At 44.8% G+C, this 23,333-nt stretch overlaps 1 protein-coding gene across 1 annotated transcript in view; it reads right to left on the bottom strand.

Annotated features, from left to right (window-relative positions):
* epha6 (eph receptor A6) overlaps window positions 1–23,333 on the bottom strand; it is a 249,428-nt gene that overhangs the window by 200,984 nt on the left and 25,111 nt on the right. The window contains exon 2 of the mRNA XM_046366591.1: window positions 11,337–11,401. Coding sequence (XP_046222547.1) covers window positions 11,337–11,401 — 65 coding nt within the window. The remainder of the gene's footprint in view (window positions 1–11,336; window positions 11,402–23,333) is intronic.

Here is a 23,333-nt window from a genome sequence, read left to right as displayed (position 1 = left end):
AGATTTTTTTATTGAACCTTTATTTAACTAGGCAAGTCAGTTAAGAACAAATTCTTATTTACAATGACAAACTAGGAACAGTGGGTTACCTGCCTTGTTCAGGTGAAGAACAACTTTTTTTTTTACCTTGTCAAGCTGGAGGATTCGATCCAGCAACCTTTCAGTTACTGGCCCGACGCTCTAGCCGCCCCTAATCTCGGTTAACCCAGAACGAAAAAGCATTGTGTAATTGGTCAGCTGCTCTATTAAGTTCTGGGTCCATATGTGTTAAGAGAAGGGATCCAGAAATGCTAGAACGAGGAGCTCCGCCTGAATGTCCCTTCCCCTTACGAAATTTTGAAAAATGCTAACACCTGTGAAATTGTGATTTGTCCAAAGCACTGGAACTAATGCTGAAAATGATCCCACGCATCCCGTTCCTTCCCTAAAGATTCTACGTTACCAGTTATGTTTATATAAATCTCTCTGAGAGATTACTCATGTTGTGTCCCCGTCTCATCTCCTCTCCTACGGATGTGTTTTTGCTAATAACCAAACCTTGACTTGTGAATTTGAGTACATTTCGTAATTCTGAATTTATTTGCAGACTCCGTAAGTTCATTGTGAATTTGAGTACATTTTGTAATTATGAATCTATTGCAGACTCTGTAATTTCATTGTGAATTTGAGTACATTTTGTAATTATGAATCTATTTGCAGACTCCGTAAGTTCATTGTGAATTTGAGTACATTTTGTAATTATGAATATATTTGCAGAATCTGTAAACTCATTTAACAAATATGGTCCTTCTGTAGCTCAGTTGGTAGAGCATGGCGCTTGTAACGCCAGGGTAGTGGGTTCGATCCCCGGGACCACCCATACGTAGAATGTATGCACACATGACTGTAAGTCGCTTTGGATAAAAGCGTCTGCTAAATGGCATATATTATTATTATTATATTAAATACATAGATTAATAATAATCTTCTACATATCCATTTCCAGTGGGATAATTCCAAAACCTTTATTTTCTGTACTTTTGATGCATAATAAGCCGCTAATATTCAAAGTGCCAGTAAAACCTGTAGTGGGACTAACAAGGCTGGATCTCTGCTACAGAATGTAAATATGCTTTTGCATATATGGTTATGTGTGTGTGTGTGTGTGTGTGTGTGTGTGTGTGCTTGGTGTGTGTGTGTGTGCTTGGGTGTGTGTGTGTGTGTGTGTGTGTGTGTGTGTGTGTGTGTGTGTGTGTGTGTGTGTGTGTGTGTGTGTGTGTGTGTGTGTGTGTGTGTGTGTGTGTGTGTGTGTGTGTGTGTGTGTATCTGTGAAGCCTGGATGATGCATGTTCATTAGCCAGTGCATTCCAGTGATGGGGGCTGCTGAGGCACAATTAATTAATTGATAGAAGCTGTCTCATACTGAGCCTAAGACACATTTTCACATTAATTTAAAAAAAATCCCAGGTAGCCTTGATAATCAAAACAAACACACCATTAGCAGTGAATTAACCACAGTTTTAGGATGATTTCTTACGTGCTACCCATGCTTATGTAGAGCCCTAGAAAATCTGCGACGTGGAGAACCCGGACCAAATCACGGAATCCAGACATTATAACGGAATTCAACAATATACAATATTTTATTTAACTTAGGGAATAAAATAAAATTTATTTATAACATGCTTAGTAAACAACAAGTGCAGACTAATATTGAAATGGTTACTCAAGGGCCCTTCCCAACAACGCAGAGAGAAATAAAATAGAGAAATAATAGAAAAATAAAACACGTAATAATAATAAAAGTAATAACAAATACACAATGAGTAACGATAACGTGGCTATATATTCGAGGTACCAGTACCAAGTCCATGTGCAGGGGTACAAGGAAATTGGGATGATGGTGTTGATGTGAGCCATTGACCAGCCTTTCAAATCATTTAATGGCTACCGATGTAAGTGCTACAGGGCGGTAGTCATTTAAGCAAGTTACCTTCGCTTTCTTGGGCACAGGGATTATGGTGGTATGCTTGCAACATGTAGGTTTTACAGATTGGGACAGGAAGAGGTTGAAAATGTCAGTGAAGACACTTTCCAGCTGGTTAGCGGATGCTCTGAGTATGCGTTGCGGTAATCTATCTAACCCTGTGGTCTTGCGAATGTTAACCTGTTTAAAGGACTTACTCACATTGAACTTGGAAAGCGTGATCACACATTTGTCCGGAACAGCTGGTGCTCTCATGCATGGTTCAGTGTTGCTTGCCTCGAAGCCTGCATAGAATGTATTTAGCTCATCTGGTAGGTTTGCATCACTGGGCAGCTCACGGCTTGGTTTCCCTTTGTAATCCGTGATAGTTTGCAAGTCCTGCCACATCCGAAGAGCATCAGAGCCGATGTAGTAGGATTCGAACTTAGTCCTGTATTGACACTTTGCCTGTTTAATGGTTCGTTGGAGGACGTATACGTGTCCAGATAGGTGTCCCTAAATCAACTAAATGTATTTAAAATGTATTAACTTGCCCAAGTTTGTCATAAGACATGAACAGAATTAATCAGTGACTCGTGTTTCCTGCAGCTTTCTGAAAAGGCAACGAGAATTCCCGGTCTGTGTATGTGCGGTGCACGGGTCTACCACCTTGTGTACCCGTTAGCGATGATGCTAATGAAAATTTGTCTGGTAGAAGGAAAGGCTTTCCCATAGGGCCCTACTTATGTTGTCAAGCTGGGTGCTATCTAAGCAACACTACAGAGTGCACTGTGCTTCAAATGACAGCTAAATCAGGTTTCTATGCTGCCTGCACCCCAACAAGAGTAAAGCCCCTTTTACACTCAGTCTTAGGCCTGGAATAGAAAAGGCAACAACACAATGAAACCAGCAGTAGCAGGGAATCGTCTGAGCCCATATCTCGGACTTCACCTCAGAAGCTGTAAACCAAGAGGGTAGAACTTGATGTTTTTCCACCACTCTAGAAGGAAGTAACACACTGGATACTTGGTTAAGCTTGTTTTCTATAGTAGAGAATAATACCACCGCTAAAAGAAGTTGGCTGTCTTTATGTCCACATCTTTAAAAAGCTATCAGTGTCTGTTAAAGGTAGTCTATGGATAGTGTGTTTATCTGTAGATCCAAGATGGCTATAATATAATATGTATACAGTGCCAGAACATTTTTAGAAAACTTACTCATTCAAGGGTTATTTATTTTTTACTATTTTCTACATTGTAGAATAATAGTGAAGACTATGAAATGACATATGGAATCATGTAGTAACCAAAATAGTGTTGAACAAATCAAAATATATTTTATATTTGAGATTCTTCAAAGTAGCCACCCTTTGCCAAGATGACAGTTTTGCACACTCTTGGCATTCTCTCAACCAGCTTCATGAGATGGTCACCTGGAATGCATTTCAATGAACAGGTGTGCCTTGTTAAAAGTTAATTTGTGGGGGGCCTCCCGGGTGGCGCAGTGGTCTAGGGCCACCAGAGACTCTGGGCTTGCGCCCAGGCTCTGTCACAGCCGGTGTACAATTGGGCTAGCGTCGTCCGGGTTAGGGAGGGTTTGGCCGGTAGGGATATCCTTGTCTCATCAAGCACTAGCGATTCCTGTGGCGGGCGGGGGGCAGTGCGCGCTAACCAGGTCGCTAGGTGTATGGTGTTTCCTCCGACACATGGGTGCGGCTTGCTTCTGGGTTGGATGCGCGCTGTGTTAAGAAGCAGTGCTGCTTGGTTGGGTTTTGGAGGACGCATGGCTTTCGACCTTCGTCTCTCCCGAGCCCATATGGGAGTTGTAGCGATGAGACAAGATAGTAACTAATAACAATTGGATACCACGAAATCCCACGAAATTGGGGAGAAAAGGGGGTAATTTAAAAAAAAGTTAATTTGTGGAACTACTTTCCTTCTTAATGCATTTGAGCCAATCAGTGGTGTTGTGACAATTAGGGAGGTATAGAGAAGATAGCCCTATTTGGAGTCCATACTATGGCAAGAATAGCTCAAATAAGCAAAGAGAAATTAAATATGAAAAACGCCAAGGGGGATGAATGCTTCTGCAAGGCACTGCATAAGGAAAATCTTATTGTAATTATCTTCTAATTTAATTTCAGTCATTTCAAGCCCTACACTACCCTACACTTCAAGCCCTAACTACCAATTAAAAGTTTGGACACACCTACTCATTCTGTGGGTTTTCTATATTTTACATTGTAGAATAGTGAAGACAGAATAGTGAAGACATCAAAACTATTAAATAACACATGGAATCATGTAGAAACCAAAAAAGTGTTAAACAAAGCAAAATATATTTTATATTTGGAATCATGTAGTAACCATGGAGTATTTTAAATTTGAGATTCTTTAAAATAGCCACCTTGATGACAGTTTTGAACACTCTTGGCATTCTTTCAAACAGCTTCATGGCGGTAGTCACCTGGAATGCATTTCAATTAACAGGTGTGCCTTGTTAAAAGTTCATTTGTGGAATTGATTTTGTTCTTAATGTGTTTGAGCCAGTCAGTTGTGTTGTGACAAGGGAAGGTTGGTATACAGAAGATAGCCCTATTTGGTAAAATACCAAGTCCATATTATGGCAAGAGCAGCTCAAATAAGCAAAGAGAAACAACAGTCCATCATTACTTTAAGACATGAACGTCAGTCAATACAGAACATTTCAAGAACTTTTAACATTTCTTCAAGTGCAGTCGCAAAAACCATCCAGATCTATGTTGAACTGGCTCTCATGAGGACCATCACAGGAATGGAAGACCCAGAGTTACCTCTGCTGCAGAGGATACATTCATTTGAGTTACCAGCCTCAGAAATTGCAGCCCAAATAAATGCTTCACAGAGTTCAAGTAACAGACACATCTCAACATCAACTGTTCAGAAGTGACTGCGTGAATCAGGCCTTCATGTTTGAATTGCTGCAAAGAAACCACTACTAAAGGACATCAATAATGAGAAGAGACTTGCTTGGGCCAACACACACAAGCAATGGACATTAGACTGGTGGAAACTTGTCCTCTGGAGCCCAAATCGGAGATTTTTGGTTCCAACCGCTGTGTCTTTGTGAGAAGCGGTGCAGGTGAACGGATGATCTCTGCATGTGTATTTCCCACCGTAAAGCATGGAGGAGGAGTTATTAAGGTGTGGAGGTGCTTTGCTGGTGACAAAGTCTATGATTTCTTTAGAATTCAACGAACACTTAACCATCATGGCTACCACAGCATTCTGCATTGATACGCCATCAAATAAATAAAAAAAAAATTATCCTTTATTTAACCAGGTAAGCTAGTTGAGAACAAGTTCTCATTTACAACTGCGACCTGGCCAAGATAAAAAAGCAGTGTGACACAAACAACACAGTTAACACAGTTACACAGGAATAAACAAGTGTACAGTCAATAACACAATAGAAAAAAAAGAAAGTCTATATACAGTGTGTGCAAATGGCGTGAGGAGGTAAGGCAATAAATAGGCCATAGTAGCAAAGTAAATACAATTTAGCAGATTAACATTGGAGTGATAGATGAGCAGATGATGATGAGCAAGTAATAAAACTGGTGTGCAAAAGAGCAGAAAGTAAATAAAAACAATATGGGGATGAGGTAGGTAGATTGGGTGGGTTATTTACAGATGGACTATGTACAGCTGCAGCAATCGGTTAGCTGCTCAGATAGCTGATGTTTAAAGTTAGTGAGGGAGAAAAAAAGCCTTGAGCTTCAGCGATTTTTGCAATTCGTTCCAGTCACTGGCAGCAGAGAACTGGAAGGAAAGGCGGCCAAAAGAGGTGTTGGCTTTGGGGATGACCAGTGAGATATACCTGCTGGAATACGTGCTATGGGTGGGTGTTGTTATCGTGACCAGTGAGCTGAGATAAGGCGGAGCTTTACCTAGCATAGACTTATAGATGACCTGGAGACAGTGGGTCTGGCGACGAATATGTAGCAAGGGCCATCTGGTTTGGGTTTAAGGGGACTATCATTTGTTATTCAACAGGACATTGACCCAACACACCTCCAGGCCGAGTAATGACTATTTTACCAAGAAAGAGAGTGATGAGTGCTGCATCAGATGACCTGGTCTCCAGAATCCACCGACCTCAACCAAATTGAGATGGTTTGGGATGAGTCGGACCGCAGAGTGAAAGAAAAGCAGCCAACAAGTGCTCAACATATGTGGGAACTCCTTCAAGACTGTTGGAAAAGTATTCCAGGTCAATCTGTTGATTCAGGTTGGATGCTCCCCATCCAAACTGACAGGGCTTGAGAGGATCTGCAGAGAAGAATGGGGAAAAACTCCCCAAATACAGGTGTGCCAAGCTTGTAGCATCATACCCAAGAGGGCTCTATGCTGTAAACGATGCTAAAGGTGCTTCAACAAAGTACTGAGTGAAGAGTCTGAATACTTTTTTTATATACATTTGTTTTTTTTATATACATTTGCAAAAAGAAATCTAAAAAAACTGTTTTTGGCTTTGTCATTATGGGGTATTGTGTGTAGATTGATATGGGAAAAACACAATATAATCCATTTTAGAACAAGGCTGTAACGTAAATGTGGAAAAAGTCAATGGGTCTGAATACTTCCCGAATGCACTGTAATATATATCTATATTTATAAACTGGGTTGTTCGATCCCTGAATGCTGATTGGCTGACCGCCATGGTATATCAGGGGTATGACAAAACATTTATTTTTACTGCTCTAATTACATTGGTAACCACTTTATAATAGTAATAAGGCACCTTTGGGGTTTGTGATATATGGCCAATATACCATGGCTAAGGACTGTGTCCAGGCACTCTGCTTTGCGTCGTGCCTAAGAACAGCCCTTAGCCGTGGTATATTGGCCATATACTGTACAACACCTCCTCGGACCTCACTGCTTAACTATATGTAGTCTGAGACAGTGAGTGTGCCAGAAATGTCATCTTCAAAAACACCTGTTATCTACAGAGACCTACAGAGATAGTTCCTCTCAGGTATGCATAACCATTGTCAATAATGTCCTGTATGATAACGTGTTAGAGCTAGCTGCTTCCGACCTGCCGTGCTCAGATAGCTGACTGTGTCTAATAGACAGGGGATTCACTGCTCTCTTCCGGCAGGTAGCAAGGGATTTAGACTATTTTACCCCCTCCTTTCCATCCCTTCAGACCTCCCTTCTTCCCTCCAGACCTCCTTCCCTTTCTCTAGCTGCCCCTCTTACCGTGCCTTGTTAAATATTCATCGGCAAACTGTTTTCCGTGGAGAGCAAAGTATGAGAGCGGAGAGAGGAGTGAAAGGAAGAGGAGAGAGAGACAGAGCAGAGGGGTCTGACAGCTTAATCATGGAGTCAAAGCTGCAGACAGGACAGGTCTTCTCTCTCTCTGCTGCCTCTGGCTGTCACAACCAGCTACATGGTGTAATCCCCTCTCCTCTCCTGACACCAGCAGACAGAGCAAAGAAAAAACAGACAGGGGCAAAGAGATACACAGAGGGGTAGAGAAGATCGAGATGCACAGAGGGGTAGAGAAAATAGAGAGGTAGACAGAGAAAGACAGAGGACCTTTCAGAGAGGTGAAGATGGAGAAAAAGGTAGAGAAAAAGGCAGAAAAACAGGGGCACAGATAGGAGAGGATAGAGAGACAGGGGGAGAGGATAGAGAGACAGGAGGGAGAGGATAGAGAGACAGGAGGGAGAGGATAGAGAGACAGGAGGGAGAGGATAGAGAGACAGGAGGGAGAGGATAGAGAGACAGGGGGAGAGGATAGAGAGACAGGGGGAGAGGATAGAGAGACAGGGGGAGAGGATAGAGAGACAGGGGGAGAGGATAGAGAGACAGGGGGAGAGGATAGAGAGACAGGGGGAGAGGATAGAGAGACAGGGGAGAGGATAGAGAGACAGGGGGAGAGGATAGAGAGACAGGAGGGAGAGGATAGAGAGACAGGGGGAACAGAGGGGAGAGGATAGAGAGACAGGGGGAACAGAGGGGAGAGGATAGAGAGACAGGGGGAGAGGATAGAGAGACAGGGGGTAGAGGATAGAGAGACAGGGGGTAGAGGATAGAGAGACAGGGGGAGAGGATAGAGAGACAGGGGAAGAGGATAGAGAGACAGGGGAAGAGGATAGAGAGACAGGGGGAGAGGATAGAGAGACAGGGGGAGAGGATAGAGAGACAGGGGAGAGGATAGAGAGACAGGGGAGAGGATAGAGAGACAGGAGGGAGAGGATAGAGAGACAGGAGGGAGAGGATAGAGAGACAGGAGGGAGAGGATAGAGAGACAGGGGGAGAGGATAGAGAGACAGGAGGGAGAGGATAGAGAGACAGGAGGGAGAGGATAGAGGGGGCAGGAGGGAGAGGATAGAGAGACAGGGAGACAGAGGGGAGAGGATGGAGAGACAGGGGGAGAGGATAGAGAGACAGGGGGTAGAGGATAGAGAGACAGGGGGTAGAGGATAGAGAGACAGGGGGTAGAGGATAGAGAGACAGGGGGAAGAGGATAGAGAGACAGGGGGAGAGGATAGAGAGACAGGGGGAAGAGGATAGAAAGACAGGGGGAGAGGATAGAGAGGCAGGGGGAACAGAGGGAGAGAGGATAGAGAGACAGGGGAGAGGATAGAGAGACAGGGGGAGAGGATAGAGAGACAGGGGGAGAGGATAGAGAGACAGGGGAGAGGATAGAGAGGCAGGGGGAACAGAGGGGAGAGGATAAAGAGACAGGGGGAGAGGATAGAGGCAGGGGGAACAGAGGGGAGAGGATAAAGAGACAGGGGGTAGAGGATAGAGAGACAGGGGGAGAGGATAGAGAGACAGGGGAGAGGATAGAGAGACAGGGGGAGAGGATAGAGAGGCAGGGGGAGAGGATAGAGAGGCAGGGGGAGAGGATAAGAGGCAGGGGAACAGAGGGGAGAGGATAGAGAGACAGGGGGTAGAGGATAGAGAGACAGGGGGAGATTATAGAGAGACAGGGGGTAGAGGATAGAGAGACAGGGGAGATTATAGAGAGACATAGGGAGATTATAGAGAGACAGGAGGGGAGAGGATAGAGAGACAGGGGGTAGAGGATAGAGAGACAGGGGGTAGAGGATAGAGAGACAGGGGAGAGGATAGAGAGACAGGGGGAGATTATAGAGAGACAGGGGGAGAGGATAGAGAGACAGGGGGAGATTATAGAGAGACAGGGGTAGAGGATAGAGAGACAGGGGGTAGAGGATAGAGAGACAGGGGGAGATTATAGAGAGACAGGGGGAGATTATAGAGAGACAGGGGAGATTATAGAGAGACAGGGGGAGATTATAGAGAGACAGGGGGAGAGGATAGAGAGACAGGGGGAGAGGATAGAGAGGCAGAGGGGAGAGGATAGAGAGACAGGGGGAGATTATAGAGAGACAGGGGGAGAGGATAGAGAGACAGGGGGACAGAGGGGAGAGGATAGAGAGACAGAGGAGACAGAGGAGAGGCAGAGGGGGAGGATAGAGAGACAGAGGGGAGAGGATAGAGAGACAGAGGGGAGAGGATAGAGAGACAGAGGGGAGAGGATAGAGAGACAGAGGGGAGAGGATAGAGAGGCAGAGGGGAGAGGATAGAGAGACAGGGGGGACAGAGGGGAGAGGATAGAGAGACAGAGGGGAGAGGATAGAGAGGCAGGGGGGACAGAGGGGAGAGGATAGAGAGACAAAGAGGAGAGGATAGAGAGACAGAGGGGAGAGGATAGAGAGACAGAGGGGAGAGGATAGAGAGACAGAGGGGAGAGGATAGAGAGACAGAGGGGAGAGGATAGAGAGACGTGGGAGAAGATAGAGAGACAGGGGAGAGGATAGAGAGACATGGGAGAGTATAGAGAGACAGGGGAGAGGATAGAGAGACAGGGGAGAGGATAGAGGAGGGGGAGGAGAGACAGGGGAGAGGATAGAGAGACAGGGGAGAGGATAGAGAGACAGGGGAGAGGATAGAGAGACAGGGGAGAGGATAGAGAGACAGGGGAGAGGATAGAGAGACAGGGGAGAGGATAGAGAGACAGGGGAGAGGATAGAGAGACAGGGGAGAGGATAGAGAGACAGGGGAGAGGATAGAGAGACAGGGGAGAGGATAGAGAGACAGGGGAGAGGATAGAGAGACATGGGAGAGATAGAGAGACAGGGGGAGTGATAGAGAGAGACAGGGGAGAGGATAGAGAGACAGGGGAGAGGATAGAGAGACATGGGGGGAGGATAGAGAGACAGGGGGAGGATAGAGAGACAGGGGGAGGATAGAGAGACAGGGGAGGATAGAGAGACAGGGGAGGATAGAGAGACAGGGGAGGATAGAGAGACAGGGGAGAGGATAGAGAGACAGGGGGAGGATATAGAGACAGGGGAGGATAGAGAGACAGGGGAGAGGATAGAGAGACAGGGGAGAGTATAGAGAGATAGGGGAGAGGATAGAGAGACAGGGGAGAGGATAGAGAGACAGGGGAGAGGATAGAGAGACAGGGGGAGGATAGAGAGACAGGGGAGAGGATATAGAGAAGAGTTAAAGAGCTACAAGGAAAACAGTTTGTCAATAGTTAATAATCTGAACAGACCAAGGACTTCTTGTCATAACCCAGCATGAATGGACAGTCAGCCGTCCAATCTATTTACCCACAAGCGACAGCCACCTCACGCTAGACACAGCCATGCTCGTATCAGACATCCCACAGTGAACAAATCCAAATCGTTTCTTTTCACTCACATTGAAAGAGTCCATTATAACTTTATATGGCCCTTTAGCATCAAGTGAAGGTGGAAATTGAAAATAGATTGAATGTGAGACTTTCCTTCGAGACTTGTGCTAATTATCTCACTCACTATCCTCTCTCTAGAGGTCTGGAAATACAACAGACCTGGGAATCTGATTATTATTGGTCGTTATCACATCTGCTGATCAATATGATTGATTGGGTATTGATCAAGCAAAGACATTATGTTTGTGAATAAACTGTGGGATCCTCCACACAAACGCCATGACTGGGTGCAGCAGTGAATCACATGCACGGTAGAGCTAGTGGATATGGGCAAAAATCCATACTGCGATAAATTGCCTGAATTGATGTGATAACGATAAATAGAACAATAAGTATATTACATTAATGCGTACCACAGTTTTTTAAATGATCCTTTAAACTACTACTACTAGTTTGATGGTTGTACCACCATCTATTGTCCCATTAACAAATCACACATATTAGCAAACGTGCTTCATTTCAAACTCCACATTTCTCTAGTATAGGCTACTTACAGTACTGAACGATATCAGCAAAATGTCTGCGACAAGTGATCGGTGTCGATCATTTCTGGTTTATCGTCCCAGCGCTAACACACGCACGTGTGCGCACGCAAGCACACACTTACCCCATTCATGGGATAGGTCTTCCATCCTAGCTCTCCCAAAACAGACGTGGTGTCCAGCAGGACCACTGAAACAGAACAGGAGACCACAACCATTAGCATAATGTTGATATACATACCTCCCTGTTTCTGCATCAGTAATTGAAATATTGCTCATAAATTCTCATTTAGACTTCTGTAAGTTTAACAAAAATGAGTTTCCCCCCCAGATTAATATTTGCATGTCCATTTTAGTAAAGCATCATTTCAGGGCTGAACAACACAATTTAGCCCTGATAGAGACTGTTGACAGCAATCTGACTGCAATCTATCTCCTTCATATCCTCTCCCATTCACAGGCTTTTTTCACTTTCGCTCAGACAATAAGGACTTCCTGTCTGTCCCCAGAGATAAGATTACAAATAACCCGTCTCTTGGTCCTGAAGCATTTCAGTGTAATATCCGGCTATTCAACGTGAAATGGAGCACTGTAATTCATGTACATTATGTATACATTACATACAGCATGCAAATTGTATTCAAATTAGCATTGATTCTGGTAGATTGTGTTGATAGCTTTCACTGTAAGAGAAAGACAAAACATGTCCTTGAGACTTCTGATAAAAAAAATACATGGAAATACTGGGAATTTGATTTGTGATTGTGAAAGTAGTATTTTCATAATAGTTGACTGTAAGAGAGAGTGAAAGTCGGGAGGACAATTCTGCGTTAGTATATTGACGCTTATCACGTTGTCAATATTACAAGTCCACCTCCTCCAGGCTGACAATACTGTGAACTTGAGTCTGTGTCAACATAGTTCTAAAACATCTTTCCATCTCTATCGGTGACTCCCACGTCAGTAGACCTCACCATTTACGAACAGAATGTCATTAAGCAAACTTTTAGAATAACTGAATAATAATCTCCCTTACTCTGAGCAGAGGGTGGAAGAATAAGATATGTTACCTTTGGCTTTATACGGCAGGGTAGCCTAGTGGTAAGAGCATTGGACTAGTAACCGAAAGGTTGCAAGTTCAAATCCCCGAGTTGACATGGTACAAATCTGTCGTTCTGCCCCTGAACAGGCAGTTAACCCACTGTTCCTAGGCCATCACTGAAAATAATAATTTGTTCTTTAACTGACTTGCTTAGTTAAATAAATGGTAAAAAAATACAATAACGCTGGATCTTATAAGAATATATATTTTTAATTATCTGCATTATTATGTCTCTTCTTTAGAGTTGAAATAACCTTAACAGAATATAGATGCATCAACATGGTTCTCATCTTGGGATGCACAATATATCGGTGAACATATCTGAATCGGACGATATTAGCTAAAAATGCCAACATCAGTATCGGCCCGATATCTAGTTTAACGCCGGTGATAAAAACCGATGTCAAAGCTACCATGCATACCTATATAACGTAGGTACATGACATGCATACCTATATAACGTAGGTACATGACGTGCAGACCTATATAACGTAGGTACATGACGTGCATACCTATATAACGTAGGTACATGACGTGCATACCTATATAACGTAGGTACATGACGTGCAGACCTATATAACGTAGGTACATGACGTGCAGACCTATATAACGTAGGTACATGACGTGCATACCTATATAACGTAGGTACATGACGTGCATACCTATATAACGTAGGTACATGACGTGCATACCTATATAACGTAGGTACATGACGTGCAGACCTATATAACGTAGGTACATGACGTAATGAGCCACGTAAAATGTTGACCTACACGTGCAACACAGCATTCCTAACCTAGCCCACAATGTCTGCTGTGTGGATCGTAAGTCGCTCTGGATAAGAGCGTCTGCTAAATGACTTAAATGTAATGTAAATGAGCAGTCAACAAGTCGAGCAGTCATTTGAAAGAGTAAGAACATTTCTGTGAGACAACTCAAAAGGTGAAATTCATTAATGCCAAGATAATGGAATTCATTGCCCTTGACAATCAACCGTTCTCTGTCGTGGGTAGTTTACAGATCATTTAAAAAACTGTGGTGCACATTAATGTAATATACTTATTGTTCTATTTATCGTTATCACATCAATTCAGGCAATTTATCGCAGTATGGATTTTTGCCCATATCCACTAGCTCTACCGTGCATGTGATTCACTGCTGCACCCAGTTGGCTTTCGCGGACTGGTCGAGCACCGGTACACATGTTGCCCTACCGGAGTGACACATTAATAACATCACTGCTATTAGCTTCACGATATACTATGGAACACCGTTTGGGTGTTTGCGTGTCAAAAAGGATACACGCCACATAACACTATTTGACAGGACAAATAACACAGTTCTATTATAGAATGTTGTGTGTTCTAATAATAATAATAATAATAAGCCATTTAGTAGACGCTTTTATCCAAAGCGACTTACAGTCATGTGTGCATACATTCTACGTATGGGTGGTCCCGGGAATCGAACCCACTACCCTGGCGTTACAAGCGCCATGCTCTACCAACTGAGCTACAGAAGGACCAAATTCAGTTCTAAATTTGCAAGTGCAAGCGCCACCACTACTATCAGTAGCACTGTCAAAGATGTACAAAAAGGTCTGCAAACAAGCAAACACTGGCCATGAACGATGTGTTTACAATACCGCGTTGGTAATAAAGCATTATTTGTTCAACCACAACTTCTGGGTTAGCTAGCTTTAGCTTGGTACCTAGCTAGCACCAATACAACCAGCCTGAAAACAATGACCAGTAGAAACTGCAGTCATTTTCATTATTCTTAGCAATGATTTAGGAATCCTTGTGTAAGAAATAGCTAGGTAGCCACTTGTTATTCGCCTACTGAACTTGAACTTAAGTTCATGAAAAAGAAATAGCTAGCCAGCTACTTAACCCTGTTGCCCAAAGCTATAAGCAGCCTGCTAGCTTCATCTGGCTGGTGAGGCTCGACTGGACCGGGTTATGAGTTGTTCCACTATTGTGGCTAATCCTTATTGTGGCTAGCTTCACATAGATGGGTCCGACCAACATTAATCAAATAAGAACCATCTTATAAATTAGGGTTATTTTAGATCACACTTAGCTATATAGTCAGCTATGTAACGATAGCAACTGAAACAGATGGCGTTTTGATATATTTTTGGGGAAGAACATTGTTTGCATCCATGAGCTATCTAGCTTTTTTAATGACCAGCACAATAGGTGCGCGAGACAACTTTACCAGCATCATAGCATTAATATCAATGAATCGTTGTGACATTAAATACAAGTGAGTGTAATCAATGTGTAATAACTACGTAAAAAATGAATGTATGAATGTGTTAAATGATTATGTGACGTGCAGCCATATTCAGGTCCTGATTGGTCAACCATCCAGCCATCCAGCAGCCACCCAGCCAGCCAGCAAGCCACCCAGCAGCCAGCCACCAGCCAGCCAGCCACCCAGCAGCCAGCCACCCAGCAGCCAGCCAGCCAGCCAGCCACCCACCCACCCAGCAGCCAGCCACCCAGCAGCCAGCCACCCAGCCAGCCAGCCGCCCAGCAGCCACCCAGCCACCCACCCAGCCAGCCGCCCAGCAGCCAGCCAGCCACCCAGCAGCCAGCCACCCAGCCAGCCAGCCACCCAGCAGCCAGCCACCCAGCAGCCACCCAGCCAGCCAGCCACCCAGCAGCCAGCCAGCCGACAGCCACCCACCCACCCAGCCAGCAGCCAGCAGCCAGCCACCCAGCAGCCAGCCAGCCAACCACCAGCCAGCCGACAGCCACCCACCCAGCCAGCCGCCCAGCAGCCAACAATCCACCCAGCAGCCAGCCACCCACCCAGCCAGCCACCCAGCAGCCAGCCAGCCAGTCAACAGCCACCCAGCCAGCCAGCCAGTCAGCAGCCACCCAGCCAGCCACCCAGCAGCCACCCAGCAGCCACCCAGCCAGCCAGCCAGCCACCCAGCAGAGAGCCAGACAGCCAGCTACCCAGCCACCCATCCATCCACCCAGCTAGCCACCCAGCCAGCCAGCCACCCAGCAGCCAGCCAGCCAGCCAGCCACCCAGCCAGCCAGCCAGCCAGCCAGCCCCCCAGCAGCCATCCCCCCAGCAGCCAGCCCCCCAGCAGCCAGCCCCCCAGCAGTCAACCCCTCCCAGCAGCCAACCCACCCAGCAGCCAACCCACCCAGCAGCCAACCCACCCAGAAGCAACACCCCCCAGAAGCCAACCCCCCAGCAGCCACACCCCCCAGCAGCCACACCCCCAGCAGCCAACCCCTCAGCAGCCACCCACACAGCAGTGACAGAAAATAAACCATCTGCTCTGGATCAAGCCAGGAGCTGTGGCACAACCACCAGTGTTACGGTATGGGGAGCACCCAGGATAGGGATGGATGAATTTATCTAAGTCAACAAAAGCAAAGGGGCAAGAAAAAAGCAGGTACTAAGAATGCAGGCATTTGGGGATACTTGAAGCTTCTCTGCTACAATATGAAGATCTATGCCAAAAAGCTGTATCTATATCAAACAAGCCAGCCGGTAACGTAGAACTCTGGGCCAGAGTTTGGTGTGTGTGTGTGTTAGTTGATTTTCCTGTATACTGTAGGGTAATTACTGTAGGATCTATGCTAAGTGAGACAGTGCATATATACATACTTTAAAAGAACTTTATGATCTACGCTAAGTGAGACAGTGCATATACATAGTTGAAAAGAAAACACCGTCCATACAATATCCAGTGAAGTCCAGAATTATTGGATCCCTTGATGAAGATGAACAACAAAAAAACACAGAATGAAATTAAAATAAATACTGAACTGGGGGTCAAAATCAAAAGTAACAGTCGGTATCTGTTGTGGCATTAAGTACTGCAGTGTATCTCCTCATGGACTACACAAGATTTGCCAGTTCATGCTGTGAGATGTTACCCCACTCTTCCACCAAGGCACCTGCAAGTTCCAGGACATTTCTGTGGGGCCCTCACCCTCCAATCCAACAGGTCCTAGACATGCTCAATGGGATTGAGATCGGGGCTTTTCGCTGGCCATGGCAGAACACTGACATTCCTGTCTTGCAGGAAATCACGCACAGAACGAGCATTATGGCTGGTGGCATTGTCATGCTGGAGGGTCATGTCAGGATGAGCCTACAGGAAGGGTACCACATGAGGGAGGGGGATGTCTTCCCTGTAATGCACAGCATTAAGATTGCCTGCAATGACACAAGCTCAGTCAGATGATGCTGTGACACATCGCCCCAGACCATGACAGATCCTCCACCCCGATCCCGCTCCAGAGTACAAGCCTCGGTGTAACGTTCATTCCTTCGACGATAAACACGAATCCAACCATCACCCTTGGTGAGACAACACCACGACTCATCAGTGAAGAGCACTTTTTGCCAGTCCTGTCTGGTCCAGCGACAGTGGGTTTGTGCCCATAGGCGACGTTGTTGCCGGTGATGTCTGGTGAGGACCTGCCTTACAACAGGATAACAAGCCCTCAGTCCAGCCTCTCTCAGTCTATTGCGGACAGTCTGAGCACTGATGGAGGGATTGTGCGTTCCTGGTGTAACTCAGTCAGTTGTTGCTGCCATCCTGTACCTGTCCCGCAGGTGTGATATTCGGATGTTGTTTCACGTGGTCTGCCACTGCGAGGACAATCCACTGTCCGTCCCGTCTCCCTGAGGCGCTGTCTTATTTTTTATTTTACCTTTATTTATACAGAGAGACCTGGTCTAATAGCAGCAGAGGGAACAACGTTTCAGACAAAAAACTATTTATATACAGTAACACAACATTAAACAAAACTATAAACACACTTACAGTACGACAAAAACATTGTACATTAAAAATACAAACGTCTTGACTAAAAACAGCTGGCCTAAAACAATTACACTCTTCCGTACTTCCGGCGCAGACAGAGATGGCCGCCTCGCTTCACGTTCCTAGGAAACTATGCAGTGTTTAGTTTTTTACATGTTATTTCTTACATTAGTGCCCCAGGTCATCTTCGGTTTCATTACATACAGTCGAGAATAACTACTGAATATAAGAGCAGCGTCAACTCACCATCAGTACGACCAGGAATATGACTTTCGAAGCGGATCCTGTGTTCTGCCTTTCACCCAGGACAACAGAGTGGATCCCAGCCGGCGACCCCAAAAAACGACTCCGTAAAAGAGGGAAACGTAGCGGTCTTCTGGTCAGACTCCGGAGACGGGCTCATCGTGCACCACTCCCCAGTATACTTCTCACCAATGTCCAGTCTCTTGACAACAAGGTTGATGAAATCCGAGCAAGGGTATCATTCCAGAGGGACATCAGAGACTGTAACGTTCTTTGCCTCACGGAAACATGGCTCACTGGAGAGACCCTATCGGAGTCGGTGCAGCCAGCTGGTTTCTCCACGCATCGCACCGACAGAAACAAACATCTTTCTGGTAAGAAGACGGGCGGGGGCATATGCCTTATGGCTAACGAGACGTGGTGTTGTCACAGAAGCATACAGGAACTCAAGTCCTTCTGTTCACCTGATTTAGAATTCCTCACAATCAAATGTAGACCGCATTATCTACCAAGGGAATTCTCTTCGATTATAATCACAGCCTGCAATATTCCCCCCCCAAGCACACACAGATGGCTCTGAACAAACTTTATTTGACTCTTTGCAAACTGGAATCCATACATCCTGAGGCTGCATTCATTGTAGCTAGGGCTTTTAACAAGGCTTATCTGAAAACAAGCCTCCCAAAATTGTATCAGCATATCGATTTCGCAACCAGGGCTGGCAAAACCTTGGATCACTGCTATTCTAACTTCCGCGAAGCATATAAGGCCCTGCCCCGCCCTCCTTTCGGAAATGCTGACCACAACTCCATTTTGCTGATCCCTGCCTACAGACAGAAACTAAAACAAGAAGCTCCAACGCCGAGGTCTGTTCAACGCTGGTCCAACCAATCTGATTCCACACTCCAAGACTGCTTCCATCACGTGGACTGGGATATGTTTCTTATTGCGTCAGACAACAACATTGACGAATACGCTGATTCGGTGTGCGAGTTCATTAGAACGTGCGTTGAAGATGTCGTTCCCATAGCAACGATTAAAACATTACCAAACCAGAAACAGTGGATTGATGGCAGCATTCGCATGAAACTGAAAGCGCGAACCACTGCTTTTAATCAGGGCAGGGTGACCGGAAATATGACTGAATACAAACAGTGTAGCTAATCCCTCCGCAAGGCAATCAAACAAGCTAAGAGTCAGTATAGAGACAAAGTAGAATCTCAATTCAACGGCTCAGACACAAGAGATATGTGGCAGGGTCTACAGTCAATCACGGATTACAAAATGAAAACCAGCCCCGTCACAGACCAGGATATCTTGCTCCCAGGCAGACTAAATAACTTTTTTGCCCGCTTTGAGGACAATACAGTGCCACTGACACGGCCTGCAACCAAAACATGCGGCCTCTCCTTCACTGCAGCCGAGGTGAGTAAAACATTTAAACGTGTTAACCCTCGCAAGGCTGCAGGCCCAGACGGCATCCCCAGCCGCGCCCTCAGAGCATGCGCAGACCAACTGGCTGGTATGTTTACGGACATATTTAATCAATCTCTATCCCAGTCTGCTGTTCCCACATTCTTCAAGAGGGCCACCATTGTTCCTGTTCCCAAGAAAGCTAAGGTAACTGAGCTAAACGACTACCGCCCCGTAGCACTCACTTCCGTCATCATGAAGTGCTTTGGGAGACTAGTCAAGGACCATATCACCTCCACCCTACCTGACACCCTAGACCCACTCCAATTTGCTCACCGCCCAAATAGTTCCACAGACGATGCAATCTCAACCACACTGCACACTGCCCTAACCCATCTGGACAAGAGGAATACCTATGTGAGAATGCTGTTCATCGACTACAGCTCGGCATTCAACACCATAGTACCCTCCAAGCTCGTCATCAAGCTTGAGACCCTGGGTCTCGACCCCGCCCTGTGCAACTGGGTACTGGACTTCCTGACGGGCCGCCCCCAGGTGGTGAGGGTAGGCAACAACATCTCTACCCCGCTGATCCTCAACACTGGGGCCCCACAAGGGTGCGTTCTGAGCCCTCTCCTGTACTCCCTGTTCACCCACGACTGCGTGGCCACGCACGCCACCAACTCAATCATCAAGTTTGCGGACGACACAACAGTGGTAGGCTTGATTACCAACAACGACGAGACGGCCTACAGGGAGGAGGTGAGGGCCCTCGGAGTGTGGTGTCAGGAAAATAACCTCACACTCAACAAAACTAAAAGGAGATGATTTTGGACTTCAGGAATTGTACTAGAATGCTGGACTTCAGGAAACAGCAGAGGGAACACCCCCCTATCCACATCGATGGAACAGTAGTAGCAAGTTTTAAGTTCCTCGGCATACACATCACAGACAAACTGAATTGGTCCACCCACATAGACAGCATCGTGAAGAAGGCGCAGCAGCGCCTCTTCAACCTCAGGAGGCTGAAGAAATTCGGCTTGTCACCAAAAGCACTCACAAACTTCTACAGCTGCACAATCGAGACAATACTGGCGGGCTGTATCACTGCCTGGTACGGCAACTGCTCCGCCCACAACCGTAAGGCTCTCCAGAGGGTAGTGAGGTCTGCACAACGCATCACCGTGGGCAAACTACCTGCTCTCCAGGACACCTACACCACCCAATGTTACAGGAAGGCCATAAAAATCATCAAGGACAACAACCACCCGAGCCACTGCCTGTTCACCCCGCTATCATCCAGAAGGCGAGGTCAGTACAGGTGCATCAAAGCTGGGACCGAGAGACTGAAAAACAGCTTCTATCTCAAGGCCATCAGAATGTTAAACAGCCACCACTAACATTGAGTGGCTGCTGCCAACACACTGACTAAACTCCAGCCACTTTAATAATGGGAATTGATGGGAAATTTAAAATATATCACTAGCCACTTTAAACAATGCTACTTAATATAATGTTTACATACCCTACATTATTAATCTCATATGTATACATATATACTGTACTTGATACCATCTACTGCATCTTGCCTATGCCGCTCTGTACCATCACTCATTCATATATCTTTATGTACATATTCTTTATCCCCGTACACTTGTGTGTATAAGACAGCAGTTTTGGAATTGTTAGTTAGATTTATTGTTGGTTATTACTGCATTGTCGGAACTAGAAGCACAAGCATTTCGCTACACTCGCATTAACATCTGCTAACCATGTGTATGTGACAAATAAAATTTGATTTGATATATACACATCGATCAAGTGTTTAACCTCCACCAACGAAACTAGATCATCACATTTTGTAAAGTTCAGGAGTGAATTCCAGGACCACGGAGCTAAGTAACTAAAACTATTTCTACCATGTCCTGTTCTAATTTTTGGTACTGTTAGAAGCAAATCAGAATGGGACCGTAAATTATATTTATTTACTGACCTGACTAAAAAAGAACAGATACCCATTTTACCCAACATGGCCTTATAAATCAGTGTATACCAGTGTTTAAGCCTACGCAAGGTCAATGACGACCAGCCAACAGCGCTGTAGAGATCACAATGATGAGTCTGATTTTTCTGATTTGAAATTAACCGGAGGGCTGCATGATACACTGAATCAAGTGCTCTCAGGGTAGTGGCTGAGGCCTGCATATATATATATATATATATATATATATATATATATATATATATATAACATCACTAAAATCTAAAACTGACAGTAATGTACATCGCACCAGCTCCTTCCTGGTCTCAAAAGAAAAACAAGCCTCATGCTGGTAATAAAGTCCTATTTTCAGGTTGAGCTTCCTTATCAAGTTCTCTACATGCACAGTGAAGCTCAGCTTATCATCAACCCACACACCCAAATACTTGTACACTTTAACTTGCTCTATAGTATGTTCAGCCAATGTAGCAATGACATGATTTGCAACATGCCTGGCATTTAAATATACCATGCATTTTGTTTTTACCTGAATTTAGAATCAGCTTTTAAAAAATCATACAGATTATGTTGTATGATGTTAAATGCTCTTTGGGCATTTTCAAAAGCTAAAGATAAACTACTACCACTTGAATAAAGAACAGTATCATCTGCATAAAAATGAACATCTGCTGTTTCAATAAGATCCCCAATGTTGTTGATATACAAAATGAACAGTGGGCCCAAAATAGAACCTTGCGGAACACCTGAGCACACCTCTATGGACTCAGATTACAACCATCCGCCATTACACATTGTGTACGATTTGATAGGTAATTTATCAACTATTCTAGAGTATGACCAGTAATTCCACAACATTTTAACCTTTGCACTAACATAGCATGGTCCACGGTGTCAAAATCCTTCGACAAATCAATAAAAACAGACACACAATGTAACTTCTTATCAAGAGCACAGTGGATGTCATTTAAAACTTTCAAATGTTGGTGAAAAAGTGCTGTGGCCAGACCACGGCACTTTGGTGTCTCACAGTACGGACATTGCAATGTATTACCCTAGCCACATCTACAGTCCTCATGCCTCCTTGCAGCATGCCTAAGGCACATTCACGCAGATGAGCAGGGAGCCTGGGCATCTTTCTTTTGGTGGTTTTCAGAGTCAGTAGAAAGCCTCTTTGGTGTCTTAAGTTTTAATAACTGTGACCTTAATTGCCTACCGTCTGTAAGCTGTTAGTGTCTTAACGACCGTTCCACAAGGTGCATGTTCATTAATTGTTTATGGTTTATTGAATGGGAAACAGTGTTTAAACCCTTTACAATGAAGATCTGTGAAGTTATTTGGATTTGACAAATTATCTTTGAAAGACAGGAGCCTGAAAAAGGGACGTCTCTTTTTTTGCTGAGTTTATTTGGGAGGGATCAAAGAACATTCCTCCATACAGAATATTTCCAGATCCTTGATGCCCTTTGTCTGTGCTTATGGACTGCCCTCTTCAATTCAAACCACAGATCTTCTCAATGGATCCAATAATTCTATACCCCAACGTATATAATAGGATCATTTATAGAAAACCCTAATTGGAGTGTTGTGTCTGCATGGTACAATACTGTCACATACACAGAGAAAGACAGAGAGAGAGAGAGACAGATTGTTGCAGCAGGTTAATCTATGCTTCTCTCCGCCAGCCATACATAATTGTTTCTTTGGCAGTGCCGCGGTGAGATGGCTGACTGCTCTCACACATTGATAACACGGGAGTGCTAAAATGTTAAACGTTGGTATATTTGTGTAGCCCTTTACACTCGTACATATATACGGATTGAAAATGGCAGATTTGGTCCTGATAAGCGCCTGAATTGGAAATCAGTGGATGTACAGTAATATGCTATAAAATGACACCAGAGCTCAGGCTCTGCGTTTCACAGCGCTGTATGGGTTTTAATTGACAGCTGTTTTGAACTTGCGCATTGCACGCAACAAGAAGTTGCCCCCATCCCTTCCGCTAATTGGTCAACTTTTGCACATTCTTTGTTGTCCGAGTGAGCGAAATGCTGTAACTTAAAAGGACTCAATGTATTTGAAAGATGAGGTGTTAAGGATTATAATACATACTTGTTTGTTGTCATACAAGCAAGCCGAACAACCTTGAGTCCAAATCTGCACTTCACATTTCCATTTCCTAAAACTGTCATATACAGTCCCAATGTTTATGATCACAATGTTTGATGTACAGCTACAAGATGACATGGCGTCATACCAGTGGAGACTCCTCGGAGGAGGAAGGGGAGGAGCATCCTCCTCAGTGAATTTCATAAAAATAATACAACTTTAAGAAATTTAACCATTTTAGATAAAACCATACTAAATATATTCCTGTCACCAAATAATTGATTAAAACACTGTTTTGCAACGAAGGTCTACGGAATAGGGATAAACATACCTGAATTTATCCAATAGAAACTCTCGTTTGGAACTGTCGGATTAATGATTACACCATAGATCAGCTAGATGCAGGCAAGAGTGTGCAAGGTGGTATTGTCTACCTTGATTATTGAAATGTC

Source organism: Oncorhynchus gorbuscha, linkage group LG01, assembly GCF_021184085.1.
Source record: "Oncorhynchus gorbuscha isolate QuinsamMale2020 ecotype Even-year linkage group LG01, OgorEven_v1.0, whole genome shotgun sequence".
Taxonomy (NCBI): domain Eukaryota; kingdom Metazoa; phylum Chordata; class Actinopteri; order Salmoniformes; family Salmonidae; genus Oncorhynchus; species Oncorhynchus gorbuscha.
This window is presented reverse-complemented; position numbering and strand designations above follow the sequence as displayed.